The 15,651-nt window shown below is 56.5% G+C and overlaps 1 protein-coding gene and 1 long non-coding RNA gene across 17 annotated transcripts; one reads left to right on the top strand and one right to left on the bottom strand.

Annotated features, from left to right (window-relative positions):
- Positions 1 to 2: 2 nt before the first annotated feature.
- On the top strand, positions 3 to 7,630 carry LOC129047565 (uncharacterized). Its single transcript, XR_010141355.1, has 2 exons — positions 3 to 554; positions 2,503 to 7,630. It is a non-coding gene; the product is annotated as an uncharacterized LOC129047565 (long non-coding RNA).
- Positions 3,114 to 15,283, bottom strand: ZFP41 (ZFP41 zinc finger protein). 16 transcript variants are annotated; one of them, XM_063726881.1, is made up of 5 exons: positions 13,681 to 15,176; positions 10,149 to 10,854; positions 9,927 to 10,055; positions 6,467 to 7,283; positions 3,114 to 5,804 (listed from the first exon to the last, which is right to left on the bottom strand). In XM_063726881.1, exon 1 carries the CDS (start codon positions 15,174 to 15,176, stop codon positions 14,580 to 14,582), a length of 597 nt encoding a protein of 198 aa, XP_063582951.1. In that variant the 3' UTR covers positions 3,114 to 5,804; positions 6,467 to 7,283; positions 9,927 to 10,055; positions 10,149 to 10,854; positions 13,681 to 14,579. The 16 variants fall into 16 exon arrangements, with proteins under 16 accessions (XP_063582951.1, XP_063582952.1, XP_063582945.1 ...); XM_063726882.1 differs by lacking the exon at positions 6,467 to 7,283 and having other exon boundaries at positions 3,114 to 5,222; positions 5,597 to 5,804; XM_063726875.1 differs by having other exon boundaries at positions 6,158 to 7,283; positions 10,803 to 10,854.
- Between the last annotated feature and the right edge of the window lie 368 nt (positions 15,284 to 15,651).

The raw sequence follows: 15,651 nt of genomic DNA, 5'->3' as shown, positions 1-15,651 counted from the left end.
AAAAAAAAAAAAAAAGAACTAGTACTGTATCTGATACTGTTTGGAGGTGAGCCCCCTGCACATCTCATGGAAATGTAGCCCCTGATGGCGGCGGTGGGACCTCGTGGGAGGTTATTTGGGTCATGCGGGGGATTACTCATGAGTAGCTTGGTGCCCTCCCCTTGGTGATGAGTGAGAGCTGGCTGTTAAAAAGAGCCTGGCGCCTCCGCCCCTCTCTTGCTCCGGCTCTTACCAAGTGATGGATGCCCTGGCTCCCACTTTGCCTTCTGCTGTGAGTAAAAGCTTCCTGAGCCCTCCCCAGAAGCCTCTTCTTGTACAGTATGACCAGGGACAGCAGCACCCTCTGAACCCTGATCTGAACTGTGAGCCAAACAAACCTCTTTTCTTATTTATTTACTTTTGAGATGGAGTTTCTGCTCTTGTTGCCCAAGCTGGAGTGCAGTGGCGCAATCTCGGCTCACTGCAAGCTCCGCCTCCCGGATTCATGCCATTCTCCTGCCTCAGCCTCCCGAGTAGCTGGGACTACAGGCACCCACCAACTTACCCAGCCTCAGGTATTCCTTTATAGCAGTGCAAAATGGACAAACAGAACTACATCAGGAGAGCGGCAGACGACAATGCAATTGACTTGATGACAGGCTGCAGCTGCATTGCACCAGGCTGTGCAGACCCATTTTTGGGGGCAGCTGTGTCTTTGTATGTAGTTCTTGACGTTCTGCCACACGCATAGCTGTTCTGTCACACACACACAGGCTGTTGTCACCAGCTCCCTGTACATCCAGCGCATCACGGGAAGCTGAGTCACCGAAGCTACCGTCCATGTGGGCTGACCCATGGGAAGCTGTGGAACGTCTCACTCCCCAGGCCCTTTGGACAGATCCTCAGCCTGGCCGGCTCACAGGAGTGAAGGGAGAAGGGAACGGGTGTAATCAGAGTGGAAGAATCCCCTTCCCCCACTAGGGAGGCGTGAAGGTGATGGGCAGGGCTTTGGAGGGAATGCAAGGGTTGCTGATTTAATGAGCTTGGAGCCGGAGTGCAAGGGTTGCTGATTGAATGGGCTCGGAGCCAGCAGCCAGTCTGGTCTGTTGGAGCAGCAGGTCCCCACTCCTCACCTCGAGCAGGGTTTTGTTGGGTATTCACTGTAAATAATGAGCTGGTGTTCGTTATGCTGGGGGGGGGGGGGTGGTTTGAGCCTAAACAGCCCCAGAGCCCCTGGTCCTAAGACGTGGGAGTTGGCCCACAGCCCCCCAGCCTGTTGTCTTGATTTGTCCTCTTGGGCTGTGGATTAGAAAAGGCCTCCATGGGCTTCTTTTGTTGAGATCAGGGAATTCAGTGCCTGTTCAGATACCCACACAGGCATGGCCTGCTCCAGCCAGTGCTGCTGGGGTTGGGGTGAGGATGCCATCTGGACGGGCAGTGCCCTTGTCTCTAGGGGTCCCTGTGGGAACCTTCAAAGCTTCCCTGGCAGGAGGGCTGGTCAGAGCCCCCGAACCACTGGAGTAGAGAGGCTGAGAGCACTTCCTAGACCACACCTGGAGATGAGGGGCTTAGAGGAGGGGCCACCTGGAGATGAGGGGCTTAGAGGAGGGGCCACCTGGAGATGAGGGGCTTAGAGGAGGGGCCACCTGGAGATGAGGGGCTTAGAGGAGGGGCCACCTGGAGATGAGGGGCTTAGAGGGGGGGCCAGGCTTAAGGCCCAAGAAGGCTTCTCTAAGGGGCAGCATCAGAGAGAGATGGGGGTGGGAGCAGGAAGGAGGGAGAGGAGGCAGCAGAAGGGAAGGGCCAGCCCATCACAGAGAGGCGGGAGGGGCGCAGGGGCAGAGGTCTGATGCCTGAAGGAGTTGCCTGGGGTTTGAGTTTGGAAGACCAGGCAGGGGAGTGTGGTGAGCAAGAGGAGGACAGAACGGGATGGGGACAGACCGAACAGCCTTGACACCTCCACTGGGGGCTCAGACGTCATTCTCAGGGCACTGCGGGGCACAGGGGTCTGCAGGGAGGGAGGGAGGAGAGCTGACACGCACTGAAGACCTGCCTGGGGCTGTGGGGTAGAGAAGAGCAGGACAGAAGGGAGGGGGTCAGTGGCTGCAGTCCCCTGCACATGACACAGCTGGCAGAAGTCCGCCTGAGTCCCAGGCCGGGATGCGGACGATGAGGAAGCTTTAGGCCTGGGCTGGTAGGGCAAAGACGGGGCCACTCTGGGTGTTGTCCTCAAGAGTGGAGAAAGGCAGTCGAGCACACTTGCCTCTCGCCAGCGCCAGCCACCGTGTCGCCTTGCTGGCTTGGTTGTGGGGGAGAGCTGGGAGGGTTCTGGTTAAGTGTGTGAAGGCATGACCAGTCCCCACATCTCCAGCCACGGCAGAGGCTTGTTTCTGCACCGCTCAACGCCTTTCCAGCTTCTGGAACCCCAGGTGTCTCTGGGCGGTTCCCTGGGGCCTTGAGAGGCATCTTTCCCATCCTTTTCTTCATCGTCACTGGGTCTAAATCTGTATCTCTCACCTGCAGCACCTCTGGCGTCTGGGCAGGACCCCCGCACACCCCCGCCTCTGCACACCAGATTCCGATGGTGCCCCTGCCCAGCTGTGACCGCCAACACAGTCCCGGACATTGCCGAGTGGGCCCCAGGGGCAGAAGTGCCCCTGGTTGAGAGCAATTGCCCTGACGAAGGAGGCGCGAGCCAGGGAACAGAGGACCGGACAAAAGTGAGTGCTGTTTGGAACTCAGAGGGCCTGGAGAGGGGCTGATGACAGGGCCTGAAGAAGGCGTTCAGGACCCCTGGGGCCTCCTCTGGGGCATCCTGAGTGCAGGCACTAGGCCACCGAATGAACCCTTAGCTTCCCAGGTATCTGGGGTGAGAAAGGCGTGAAGGCATTTCCACACTGCAAAGGGTTGCTCCCATCGTGAGTTAGTGAACAACTTTCTCATTTATGTGTCAGTCTCCTGTGAGTCTGGCTAATGGGGAGTGGTCTTGGGGAGACCTATCACAGGCAGCGACCAGCCAGGGTCCTGTGGTCCTGGGAAGCGGCACCTGCACTGTTCCTCGAGAGGAAGCTGGTAGCCTTCGTGGGGTCGCTGACTGCATCCCCAGAGTGCAGAGAGCTCAATGAAGACAGCACTCGAGTCAGAAATCAATGTTTACTGCAGAGAACACAGAAGCCAGCAAGCAGCAGGGAAGGGAGGCGTCGCAGTGAGCGTGTCGGGCAGGCTGGGAACCAGCGCAGTGGCCCACGCGGACCGAGGACACACGCAGAGCAAGTCACAGAAAGTGCAACTGAAAACAAACGGATGCTTATCCCAGATGCACAGGACACTTACCAAGGACTGATGGTCTATCAGAGTAATGCTCAGCAGCTTTGGCTGGCAGGACAGTTAAACTTTTGGACAACAGAAAGTAACTGGGAAATGGGACATCTGCCACCAACACGAGAGGCCAAGACCACAGCTGTTACAGGAGGGGTCAGCGCCACAGTACACGGGTGGCGGCGGCTGCACATGCAGTGCCTGGGGAATCTGAGTGTTCGGACATGCCAGGCGTCCAGCCTCACCAGGAAACAGGCACACGGGGACATAGGCGCAAACACTGAAAACTCTCGCTGAATCCACTTGGCTGAGGGGTGGCCACAGGAGCACGGTGCTGCCCTCCTCACAAACTTGCACCTGGGCCCCAGGGCAAGACGGGCATGGAAGGTGCAGGGGTGCGGGTGCGGGTAGGGGCTGCTGGAGACGGGGGTGGGAGGTGCAGGGGTGCGGGTGCAGGTGCGGGTAGGGACTGCGGGAGAGGGGCGTGGGAGGTGCAGGGGTGCGGGTGCGGGCAGGGGGTGCCGGAGATGGGCGTGGGAGGTGCAGGGAAGCCGGCGCGGGCAGGGGCTGCCGGAGACTGGCGTTGGAGGTGCAGAGGTGCGGGTGCGGGCAGGGGCTGCTGGAGACAGCCGTGGAAGGTGCAAGGGTGCGGGTAGGGGCTGCCAGAGACGGGCGTGGAAGGTGCAGGGGTGCAGTAGGGGCTGCCGGCTCAGAGGCGTGTCCAGGAACCCCCGTCAGGCCGGAGCCCTGCCCTGAGCCGCCTGCAGGGGTGACTGCGGGACAGCAGCATTAGGCCCGGTCTCAGCTGTGAAGTCGCCCCCACCGCCACGCACGACCCGGGGGATTCTGTCAAGTTGGGGGCCGTCTGCTTGGCCGGGCTCCCTGACCACGTGGCTAGGTTTGCCGAGGAAACCAGGAGAGTGCCAACACCAGGCTCTGTAAGCATGAGGCTCCCTGCTGGCCCCATCCCGGAGTTCACCCCATCCTTCCCGCGTCCCTGGGCCTCAGCTGTTCCTCACTGACCTCAGACATACCCTGCCCCACACCGGCTCCACAGGAGCCCTGCCCACCACCGCCTCAGCTCTGGGGACACGGCCTTTCTCCCGGTGCAGAGGCGCAGCTCGCTGCCTCCAAGGCCCGTCTTCCTCCACAGCATGTTTTTATGTCACCTCATTCACAGGAAAGAAACGATCACATCTCAGTGCCCCAAATGGGGACCAATAAGAGAGGTCACTGGGAATGAAACCCAGGTACACCCCAGGGTCCGTGGGCTCCCCAGAAACGCAGGTGGACCCCACCACAGCCAACAGGCCTAAGTCGCTGATCGGCGCCCCCCTGCTTCCCTGGGTCGAAGAGGAAACAGAGGCCAGGACGAGGAGGGCTGGCCGGCTGCGTCCCCAGACCTCTGATTCCAGGGCTGGCTGGGAGCACCCCTCCCCTGCTCTCTTCCTGCTCTCCTGAGAAATGGCTCAGGGATGGGGCCCGCGGGGACAGATGCTGGCATGTCTCTCAAAATGCTCGCACAAGGGACACTCCATGGTAGGTTCCTGCAGCAGAGCAAAGTCACAACATTCGAGGTTCTCTGCACTCTGAGGCCCACAGAGCTCGGCTGGCCGAGTGAGGCTGGGAGGATGATGCCTGCTGGTCAGGGCAGCTGAGTGGGGCTGGGAGGATGGTGCCCGCTGGTCAGGGCAGCCCTCTAGGTCAGGGTGGCTGAGCAAGGCTGGAAGGATGGTGCCTGCTGGTCAGGATGGCCGCGTGAGGCTGGGAGGGTGGTGCCCGCTGGTCCAGGTGGCCAAGAGAGGCTGGAAGGATGGTGTCTGCTGGTCAGGGCGGCCCAGGAGGTGCTGTCCAGGCGGAGCCCGGGGCTGGTGTGGGTGCGCCATGCTCCTGAGAAGTTTCTGGGTTGTGGCTTTAATGTTCTCCTGCAATGAGAACACTGACACTTGGCTGAAAGGTCCTCACGTCTCCCCCAGTACACTTCTGAGATGCCAGGAAGGCATTCCGAACATCAGGCTGATTCCTGGGACTCCCCTCCAGGGTGGCCTCACCGGGGTCAGGAGCCCCCGCCCCACGCCCACTGCCCCACTAGGATGGCTCTGCAGTGGCCTGAGGACAGTGAACACTGGGGTCACTGGTGTAAAGTTGCCCACTGTGATGGTTTTGACCTTCTTCAAAGAAGTTTGGGAACCAAGTGAAAGCCCGGCAGCTACTTCTAGGCATTTCAGAGGGTGCTTCCCTGCACGACTTCACAGGGTGCTTCCCTGCATGATTTCCGAGGGTGCTTCCCTGCACGCACTCTGCTGCACACCGCCCTCCCTGGGCCAGGAGCCTGCTGCACAGAAGGAGGCTCCTTTTCTTCTCTTTCCAGCGCTTTTCTCCTTTTCTTCATCTCTGCTCCTCCTCTAACTGAGGAATGTGCGAATCTTTTTTGTTAGTTTTGAGGTTGCTTCTTATGCATATTTCATCTGGAACTTCCTGCTTTGGGGGTGATCTGCTCTACCAGCCTGAAAAGGACGAGAAATATCTTCTTAGTACATGAGAAGTGCGGTGATTACCCGGTTCCTCTGTTGGTAAAGACCACACTCCGAAAGCAAGAAGATGGCTTAAATTTGGGTTGAGTGGAAACAGGCACCTGCAGGCAACGCAGGCCAGGGTTGGGGGCGGGGGGGCCTCAAGATCAGTGGGGGGTGTGGAAGTGGGCGTTAACCTGTGCACCCCAGGGCTGGATGGCACCAGGTTCATGAGGAAGTGCTTCCTGTTTTCTAAAAATGTTAAGCAAGGTGGGAGGGTGTCAGATGTGTAAGCTGAGTGTACATGACATGATCCTTTAACCGCGCTAGAGCAAACGCCCACTCACCCCCCATCCGGTTTCAGCGCAAGATACCACCCAGGGCGCATGCCCTGTGCCGACCCCTCTCTCCTGAGTTCCGTGTGAACCATGCCTTTGCTTTTCTCTGCAGTTGGACCACATGTATCCCCAAACACCACACTGTTTAGTTTTGCTTGTTTTTGAACTTCGCGGTGGTTAAAATCGTGCCGTGTGACTTCTGTGCCTTACATTCTCTGCTCAGTGTGTGTCTGACACACATAGGTGTTGACGTGGGTCCTGGCTGGCTGCGCAGCCAGTATGCCAACAACTTCCCTTGACCAACAGACCATGATTTACCTGCTTTGCTACCGACAGGCATTTGGGTTCTTTCCGGCTTTCCTGACAGTGCAGGCCGTGAACGTTGTTGTGTCTCTGGCTGAGCGCACACACGTTTCTCAAGGGGAAGTAAACAGGTGGTTCCTGGGTCAGCAGGAACACACATCTTCGCCTTTGCCAGAAAATGCCAGGCTGCTCTCCAGACTGTGCTGCTGCCCAGTGCCACAGCAGCAGAGGAGGACTCCTGCCCATCCCGTGCAAGGATCCGAATCAGACTTGGCTGTCTTTACCACGCTGTGGGGCACAAAATTGGATCTCTTTGTTGTTTTAACTTGTGTTCTTTGATTTTTAAAGAGATCGAGCATGTTTTCAGGTATTTACGAGCCATGGATTTTTTTTATGATTTTGCCCATTTTTCTTTTTTTCTAGAGATGGGGTCTCGCTGCATTTTTCAGGCTGGTCTTGAACTCCTGTTTTGGCCATTTTTCTATTTAGATATTTGTCTTTAAAAATCCTGGTTCCTATGAATGCTGCACATATTCTGAAGGTTTGTCATCTGTCGCTACAGTGGTCAGGGTAAGTAATGGTGGCTGGGACAACGAAGAACCTCCGCATCTCAGCGTCTTGCTCAGGAGGCCTCCCCTTCTTGCTCACACCATGACAGGGTCTTGAGGCTCTCCCGAGGGCGACTCCAGGACATGGCTCCTTCCCTTGGTGTGTTGCTCTGCCATCTCTGAGTCCTTCTCTTTCAGTCACAGGAAGGGAGGACAGTGGATGATCACAGGGAAGATTTCAGGAGGCCAGGCCTGGAAGAGGCGTCCATTACTCCTGCTCACGTCTGCAAAACAGAATGCAGTGATGCAATCCCAGTTCGCTGAAGCGTCAACCTTCTGGGCTCAACTGATCCTCCTGCCTCAGCCTCCTGAGTATATGGGACCACAGGCGCACGCCACCATACCTAATTTTTAATTTTTATTAAATGAAATCTCACTATGTTGCCCAGGCTGGTCTCAAACTCCTGAGCTCAATCGATCCTCCCACCTCAGCCTCCCAACGTGCTGGGATGACAGGCGTGAGCCACAGCGCCTGGCCTGCAAGTGCTTAGTACCTTTGTTCATGTATATGTGTATGAGTGACACTGAACTGTAATTTTGATATCCAGATTATACTCACTTCAGAAAATAACACAGGGTGTGTTTCTTGTCTGTCTCCGAGTCTGGGTAAAACTGGAGCTGTTTCTTGAACTCATGTGCAAAGCACCTGGACTTGGCGTTCTTTGGCAAGACTGAGAATCATCCACACAATCTCTGTCATGGCGATGGATTCTGCGTGCATGTCTCCTCGAGCTGGGCTGCCGCGTGACTTTCCTCCCGATGGTCGAACCCTTTCAGTGGAGTTCTCTTTGTCAGTACAGGCTTTTCTCACCTTTTCAGCACTGGATGTGGCTGAACTCTTCCCTTCTCATTCCTGATGGCTGATTTGCTCTTTTTTTCGTAGTCATTTTGCTAGAGGATGTCAATTTTGATAGTCCTTTCAAAGAACCAACTCTTAGCTCTTTTGTCCTCTCAATGGTGTCTGTTTCCATTAATTGTATTAATAAGTGGCTTTATTTACTTATTTATTTAATTATTTTTTTGAGACAGAGTTTTGCTCTTATTGCCCGAGCTGTAGTGCAATGGCACGATCTTGGCTCACTGCAACCTCTGCCTCCCAGGTTCAAGCAATTCTCCTGCCTCAGCCTCCCAAGTAGCTAGGAATACAGGCATGCGCCACCACACCCAGCTAATTTTTTTCTGTATTTTTAGTAGAAATGGGGTTTCACCATGTTAGCCATGACTTGTCTTGAACTCCTGTCCTCAGGTGATCTGCCCGCCTTGGCCTCCTAAAGTGCTGGGATTACAGGCGTGAGCCACCGTGCCCGGCCTGGGCCTTTCTTTTTCTAACTGTTACACTGGGTGCTTCCCTCCTGACTTCCAGCTCCTCTCCTAACAGCAACAGAAGCACGCAGGGCTGGACACTGCCCTTGGCTTCCGCTGCCCCCAGGTGCTCTGTTAAGTCGTATGATCACTGAGTTTTAAGTGTCTTATCTTTGACCTGGGTCATGTAGGTTTTCTCTTCCTGGAATAAGAGCTTCATGTAAACAAGACACCGAAGCAGAGGTCAGCCTAGACGGCCGCCGGCTTCAGCTCTTGGTCTTGCTGTGACATCAGGAGTTCATCTGTCTGTGCCTCCGACTTCAGCTCTTGGTCTTGCTGTGACGTCAGGAGTTCATCTGTCTGTGCCAAATGATAGGGGCAAAAAAGATGGCAGACTGGTTTTGGTTTGGTTGTGCGATTTTTCTCATAACCATAAACGTTAAAAAAAATTTCCAAGTGGATTTAAAAAAATGTATCTTTTATTTTTGAGACAGGGTCTTGTTCTGTCATCCAAGCAGGCCTTGAACTCCTGGCCTCAAGTGATCCTCCTGCCTCGGCCTCCCAAAGCACTGGGATTACAGGTGTGAGTCACCACATCTGGCCCAAAAAATGTATCTTTTGTTGTTGTTTTCCACGCTGATATTGTTGAAGCCAGCTCTCTCATCTTTTCCTTGGCGAGGTATCCAAGGCTGTCAGTTTGCATGGCCCCCATTTCATGTGTAAACCAATATCTGATCTCACTAACACCAGCACGCGGGGCAAGCCCTGATCTCACTAACTCCAGCACGCAGGGGGAGCTCTGATCTCACTAACACCAGATGCGGGGCGAGCCCTGATCTCACTAACTCCAGCACGCGGGGCGAGCCCTGATCTCACTAACACCAGCACGCGGGGCGAGCCCTGATCTCACTAACACCAGCACGCGGGGCGAGCCCTGATCTCACTAACACCAGCACGCGGGGCGAGCCCTGATCTCACTAACACCAGCACGCGGGGCGAGCCCTGATCTCACTAACACCAGCACGCGGGGCGAGCCCTGATCTCACTAACACCAGCACGCGGGGCGAGCCCTGATCTCACTAACACCAGCACGCGGGGCGAGCCCTGATCTCACTAACACCAGCACGCGGGGCGAGCCCTGATCTCACTAACACCAGCACGCGGGGCGAGCCCTGATCTCACTAACACCAGCACGCGGGGCGAGCCCTGATCTCACTAACACCAGCACGCGGGGCGAGCCCTGATCTCAAGAACACCAGCACGCGGGGCGAGCTCTGATCTCACTAACACCAGATGCAGGGTGAGCTGACACGGCCACACAGTTAGTAGGATCCAGCACTGTGCTTACGACACCACGTATTAAGGCTCTGGTTCTCGGCAACCCTGTGGGGTTAAGCACTGTCAGCATCGCCATTTCACACCTGGGAAAACTGAGGCAAAGGTCCCAGAGTTCCAGAGTGAGGGGTCAAGTCCACAGCCCCTGACTTGAGAGCTATGCTCTTGACCGCCTACGTCCATCCTAGAAATCAAAGACATCGGATTAAGGTGTGAGTTTAGGAACCCACCTGCCTGCTGCTAGAGTGGCCGAGGTGGTCCTGCCAGCCGTGCGCTGCTGCAGGCGTCTCTGTGGGCGTGACCTGGGGCCGGCGTTTGGTGAGATGTCATTCCACACCTGGGGGTCCGTCCTATCGGCCCTAAATATGGAAAAGATATTTATTGTGGCATTATTTATAATAATCTAGGTCGGAAACAGCCCACATGCCCATGCTGGGAAGTGGATAAGTCACCTGTACCTTTTCGATTCAACTGGTCATTGTGCAGGCATTAAAAGTAATGCTTCCTTCCCAGCCAACCTGGTGAATCCCTGTCTCTACTAAAAGTACAAAAATTAGCTGGGCATGGTGGCACGCGCCTGTAATCCCAGCTACTCGGGACGCTGAAGCAGGGGAATCACTTGACCGTGGGAGGTGGAGGTTGTGGTGAGCCGAGATCGCGCCACTGCACTCCAGCCTGGCAACAGAACGAGACTCTGTCTCAAAAAAAAAAAAAAAAAAAAAAAAAAAAGTAACACTCCCTACTGTCAGTAACGGGTAAAAGCAACGATCATACTATCATAAGTAAAATCAAACCAAATGCAGACACCACCAGGGCATGCGTGCCATCTCCTGGGCCGTCCTAGACAGCTGTGCCACACTTGCCACCCTCCCTGGCACATCCCGACAGACAGCAGAGGATGCCTGCCCTGAGCAGCTCCCTGTCCCGCCCCTGGTTTCTTTCTTGTGTCTGAGTTCCTGACTTCTGACGCCGGCTCTTCCAACAGCTAATTCTGAAGGACACTAAGACACAGAGACACTGTGCAAGGACTGGGAGTTGTGTTAGTTCATTGTGTGTTACTATAAAGGAACACCCGAGGCTGGGTAAGTTTTTGTAACGAGGCTTACGTGGCTGGCGGTTCTGCAGGCTGCACAGGTATCTGCTTGGCTTCTGGTGAGGCTGTAGGGAGGGAGTAAGAGATGGGAGGAGGCACCAGGCTCTTTAATGCAGGAGTCCCCCACCTCAAGACGGGTCCATGGCCTGTTAGAAGCGGGTCACACAGCGGGAGGTGGGCGGCAGGCGAGCGAGCATTACCGCCTGCGCTTCACCTCCTGTCAGATCGGCAGTGGCATTAGATTCTCACTGGACCGTGAACCCCACTGTGAACTGCGTGCGAGGGATCTAGGCTGCACGCTCCTTATGAGAATCAAATGCCTGATGATCTGAGGTGGGACAGTTTCATCCTCAAACCATCCACACCACTCCCTGTCCACGGAAAAAACTGGTCCCAGGTGCCAAGAAGGTTGGGGACCACTGCTTTAAACAACTATCTCTCCCGTGAACCTAAAGAGTGAGAACTCACTCATTACTGTGAGGAGGGCACCAAGCCATTCTCGAGGGATCTGCCCCCATGACCCAAATACCTCCCGCCAGGCCCCCTTCCCACACTGGGGATCACATTTCCACATAAGATCTGGAGGGGACAGACGTCCAAACTATACCAGGAGCTCTAATGCACCCTTCACCTAGGACAGGATCGCAAGCAAATCCGGCCCACTTTCTATGTTTGTAAATAAAGTTTTATTGGCACAGCCGTGCTCGTTCATTCATATGCCATTGACATCTGCTGTTGCCCTACACAGCAGGGTGGGGACCTGCTCTTCACGGGAGAGCTAGTTGTTTAAAGCAGTAGTCCCCAACCTTCTGTGGTGCCCTGTGGGTGCTAAGGCACAGGCTGTATGGCTGCAGTGCCAAGAATATTTCCTGTCTGACCCTTCATCGGAGAAGTTTGCCAACCTCTGTTCTAGATTCCCCATGACTGACATTTAGCCAGTCTCCTCTGTCACTCTCCGGTGACATGCACACACTGTTGGCATGAACTGCAGATGTCACGCTCTGCGGCTGAGAGCCTCAGTGTGCATCTGCAGTAGGAGGACGTCAGTGAGGACTGCCCTGTCCCTGCTGCGCTGGTGCCGACTGTGCCTACAGTTGACTGTGCCTAGAGTCTACACTCCAGGTCGGCCAAACGTCCCAGCAAAGTCCTTCAAAGCAACTCTTCTGATCCAGGATCACACATCACATGTTCTCTGATGCCTGCTTCTGAACAATTTAACCTCCTGAGATGTCCATTTCTGGGAGTGCAAGTCTTCCTCTCCTGGTGACAGCTGGCTGAGGCTGTCCAGCCTCAGGACATACCGGGAATGGCTGCATAAGGAGATCTGGGCCAGGGGGCCCACCAGGATGTTCTGCCCTGTGGGGGTCAACACTGGCCGTGGTCCACCGGCGGCATCCAGGGACAGTCTATCTAGGTGAGGCTGAGGCTGCCCGCCCCCTCGTTCCCTCATCCCCATGCTGACGGCAGTGGGCTGACCACAGCCCCGGGGAGCCCCTCGGGAAGACTGACCTCCCCAGCACACGCCCAACAGTGTGAGACACAGTCATCACAGAGGCAGGTACACGACACCACGGGACTTGCCACCTACCTACCCCCATTGGGACCACGGGCCATTGAGAAGCCACGAAGGCCGTGCTTCCAGCAGCGACTGCGGCGGCAGGACCATCAGGAGGCCACAGGCGCCACAGCTCCCCTCTGGTGGTTCACCTGCTCACCTGCGCCGGGGAGGCCCCTCCAGTGCGTGCAGTCCCGAGAGCAGACCCCCCCCAGGCAACACGTCTGATGAAGGCCAACACAGCCTCAACCCAAACAAGGCAGGGCCCGCAGGCGAGCACAGCCGCACCAGCAATGCCATGGGGGCGTGGCGGGGTGGGGCCTTCCGGGTGGACCAGCCTGCCTGGGTCCATAGCCAGCCCAGGCACTGAGTGTCACCTGACTTTAGAGAGCCCTACAGCCATCTGGGAGATGCTGCCCTACGGGTCAGGACCCAGTGCGAGCAGGTGACGGGCTGGGCTCTGGGACCTGCTATATAGAAAGTTAACCAGGCCAGAGGCAAAGCTAGTGTGGGTGACAGTGTGGTTCTGGGATTTAGGGGAGTTTTATTTTCCAGTTCTAGGCTATTTCTATTTCTGCGGGGATGGGGAAGTGAGGAGACACATCTGTCAGTGCAGCCCACGGGCAGTGTGCATGAGAGAGGCCGGGAGCTGAGCAGCCTCCCCACGATACTACAAGTGGCAGCACTCAGGACCCCCTGCCATGGAACAGGCTCCTCTGGCCAGGCCAGCAGCGGGAGCAGCCGGGAGAAGAGACATACTCTGCATGTGGAATGTGCTTCCAACACGTCTGAGTGCAGAGATTGAAGCATCCTCCTAGTGGGAGGGGAGGCCTGCCGAGAGGCTCCCTTTCCAAGTGACCCCACAGTGGCCAAGCTGGTATGGGGCCTATACAGACAGGCAGGAATATTACAGCCCTCAGAAAGACCGCGGCAGGAAAAATGTGTTAACCCAGTAAACGTTTCCACCCAGACATGACTGCTCTCCATCATCCGGGCAGTGTGCCCTAGTCCGTTTCGGAGACTGCTCAATGGACAGGGCCAAGGCCATCTCCAGCTCGAATCGGGACCCTCCTTCCAGGACAGAATCCCCAAAGACTAGGGCCCTGATTAGTGTTTCACATCTAAACAGCTGAAAACATAGGCGCCAACATTTCCCAATAAAAAACCTTACCTCCTGGTTTACAAAGTCATTTGCTACCTCTTATAAACCACAGTCCCCAGAGAGCACAGGGTCCCGTTCACACTGCTCCTGGATGGACACAAGGGTGGCACAGGCCTGTGAACCTGTCGCGGGGTGGGACAGGACTGGGTACAGGCATGAAGAAGTAGAACTAACCTGAATGCCGGACTGGTCTGTGGGGCTGGGTCCCACCGCCCATGTCGGAAGGCCGAGGGGCAGATGCAGGCTGGACTGAAGCTGCCGAGGGCACCCCAGGGGCTTCACCGCGTGGCTGGGGCGGGAAGCTCAGCAGGTGGTGGTGTCCAAGGTCCTGAGGAACCTTTGTCCTGAGTCCATCCAGGTAAGTCAGGCCGCCTCTCTGGGAGGAGGGCTGGGCCAAGAGGACGTGTGGTGTGGCCCAGTTCTGGGGATGGGGGTCTGAGCTCAGGGACTGGCGCTCCAGCAGGAGGAGAGAAGCCAGAGGACCAAGCACAGTTGGGGCACAGAGGCCGGGCAGGGACGAGCTGCCCCCGGCACTGAAGCTGGCTGGGCAGGGACGAGTGGTCCCAGGGCTCGCTGCAGAGCTCGGGGACCCAGAGGGCAAAGAGTCCAGACTGGGGCCTTCAGCGGCAGATGAAAGGCTTAAGCAGAGAGGACATCACAGGCAGGTGGCAGCGGGAAGTGCTGGGCTGCCCACCACACCAGGAGGCTCTCCTGCTGGGTGCTCTGAGGTGACCCAAACACGTCCAGTGGATGGCAGTGAATACACCCTGGTCTCTGGTGCTGAGCCCCGTGGGCCATCGGGAACTTGGAAAATGGTCTGTGGCTGCAAGGAGCCTCTGTGGCTTCTACATGACTGCAGTGTCTTGATCAAAGAGATTCTCTGCAGTGGAAAGGTCTCTCACTCGTTGGCACGTTCCCACATCTGACTGGGCTGATTTTCCGGGGGTCCCCAGGGCACGGAACACAGTGCACACAGCCCTGCGCCCCCATCAGACGCTGAAAACGAGGGAGCCATACAGCAGGTGTCCGGCGAGGCTCACACTGCAGGGCCCGAGTCCGCAGATGGCCCCAGCTCAGGGCTTCTTCCGAGGGTGGCGTTTCCGATGGCGGATGAGACAGGAGCTGTAGGCAAAGGCTTTCCCACAGTCCGTGCATTCGTAGGGCTTCTCCCCGGTGTGCGTCTTCTGATGTTTCAGGAGATTGGAGCCGCAGTTAAAGGCTTTCCCGCACTCCCTGCATTTGAAGGGCTTCTCTCCCGTGTGAGTCCTCTGGTGTTTGGTGACATCAGAGCTGTGCCGGAAGGCCTTCCCGCACTGCACACACTTGAAGGGCTTCTCTCCAGTGTGGACCCTCTGATGGCGAATGTGGTCTGTCTTGTGCTTAAAGATCCGCCCACACTCACTGCACTCATAGGGTTTCTTCCTCTGAAAAGGAATGAACACGGGAACCCCCTCAAAGTCATCTTTAAACGAAGCGTCGAAGGCATCAAAGATGTGCTCTTCGTCTTCAGGACTCAGGCGGGGCTCTGTGCGGGGCTTCCTGGGCACAGTGGGCCTCTCAGGTGGCTTTCTGTCCCTGGACACCCTCTCCTCTCTGAGGGCGCTCTTCTGCACATCTGCTTCCTCCCTCGGGGTCGGCGTCTTCTTTTTTCTGCCTGCAGGCTTCTCCATCGTTCTGTTCCTTGGAACCGTGAGGGCTAAGGGGCTGCTGACCTCTCTGTTGGCCCCACTTCCTCAAGAATGGCTTGCTTCCCACACACCTCTCCACACTCCCAGCGCGGGACTGATGCTCTGCACCAGGAGGCCGAGGGCCACCATCCTCTTGGTGCTGGGGAGGAGCAAGAACATGAACCTCAGATTAAAGGTTTGCCTTTCAGGAGATGTGGGATTCAGGTGTGGCCCCTCCGTTCCCACGTGTTCCCCCACCAGTGTCTCAAACGGAATTGCTGATCTCCTCAGAGCTCCACCTGACTCTCTCCCAGCCTTTGCTTGTCTCGATGAAGGGATCAGTTGCTCACCAAGGAATCCTTGCTCCTCTGCCAGGGTTCGGGGTCTGTACACCGTGTCCACAGGATCCGATGTGCCCACCAACTGCCCTGCGGCTTCCCTCCTCCACCCCTGAATCCCCCTGGTTCCTGCCCTAGTC

Source organism: Pongo abelii, chromosome 7, assembly GCF_028885655.2.
Source record: "Pongo abelii isolate AG06213 chromosome 7, NHGRI_mPonAbe1-v2.0_pri, whole genome shotgun sequence".
NCBI classification, from domain to species: Eukaryota; Metazoa; Chordata; class Mammalia; order Primates; family Hominidae; genus Pongo; species Pongo abelii.
Note: the sequence above shows the minus strand (reverse complement) of the source record. Positions and strands in the feature narration are given on the sequence as shown.

Coding starts and splice junctions, on each gene's coding strand:
- ZFP41 (XM_063726883.1), bottom strand. CDS start 15,176: ATGGAGAAGCCTGCAGGCAGAAAAAAGAAGACGCCGACCCCGAGGGAG.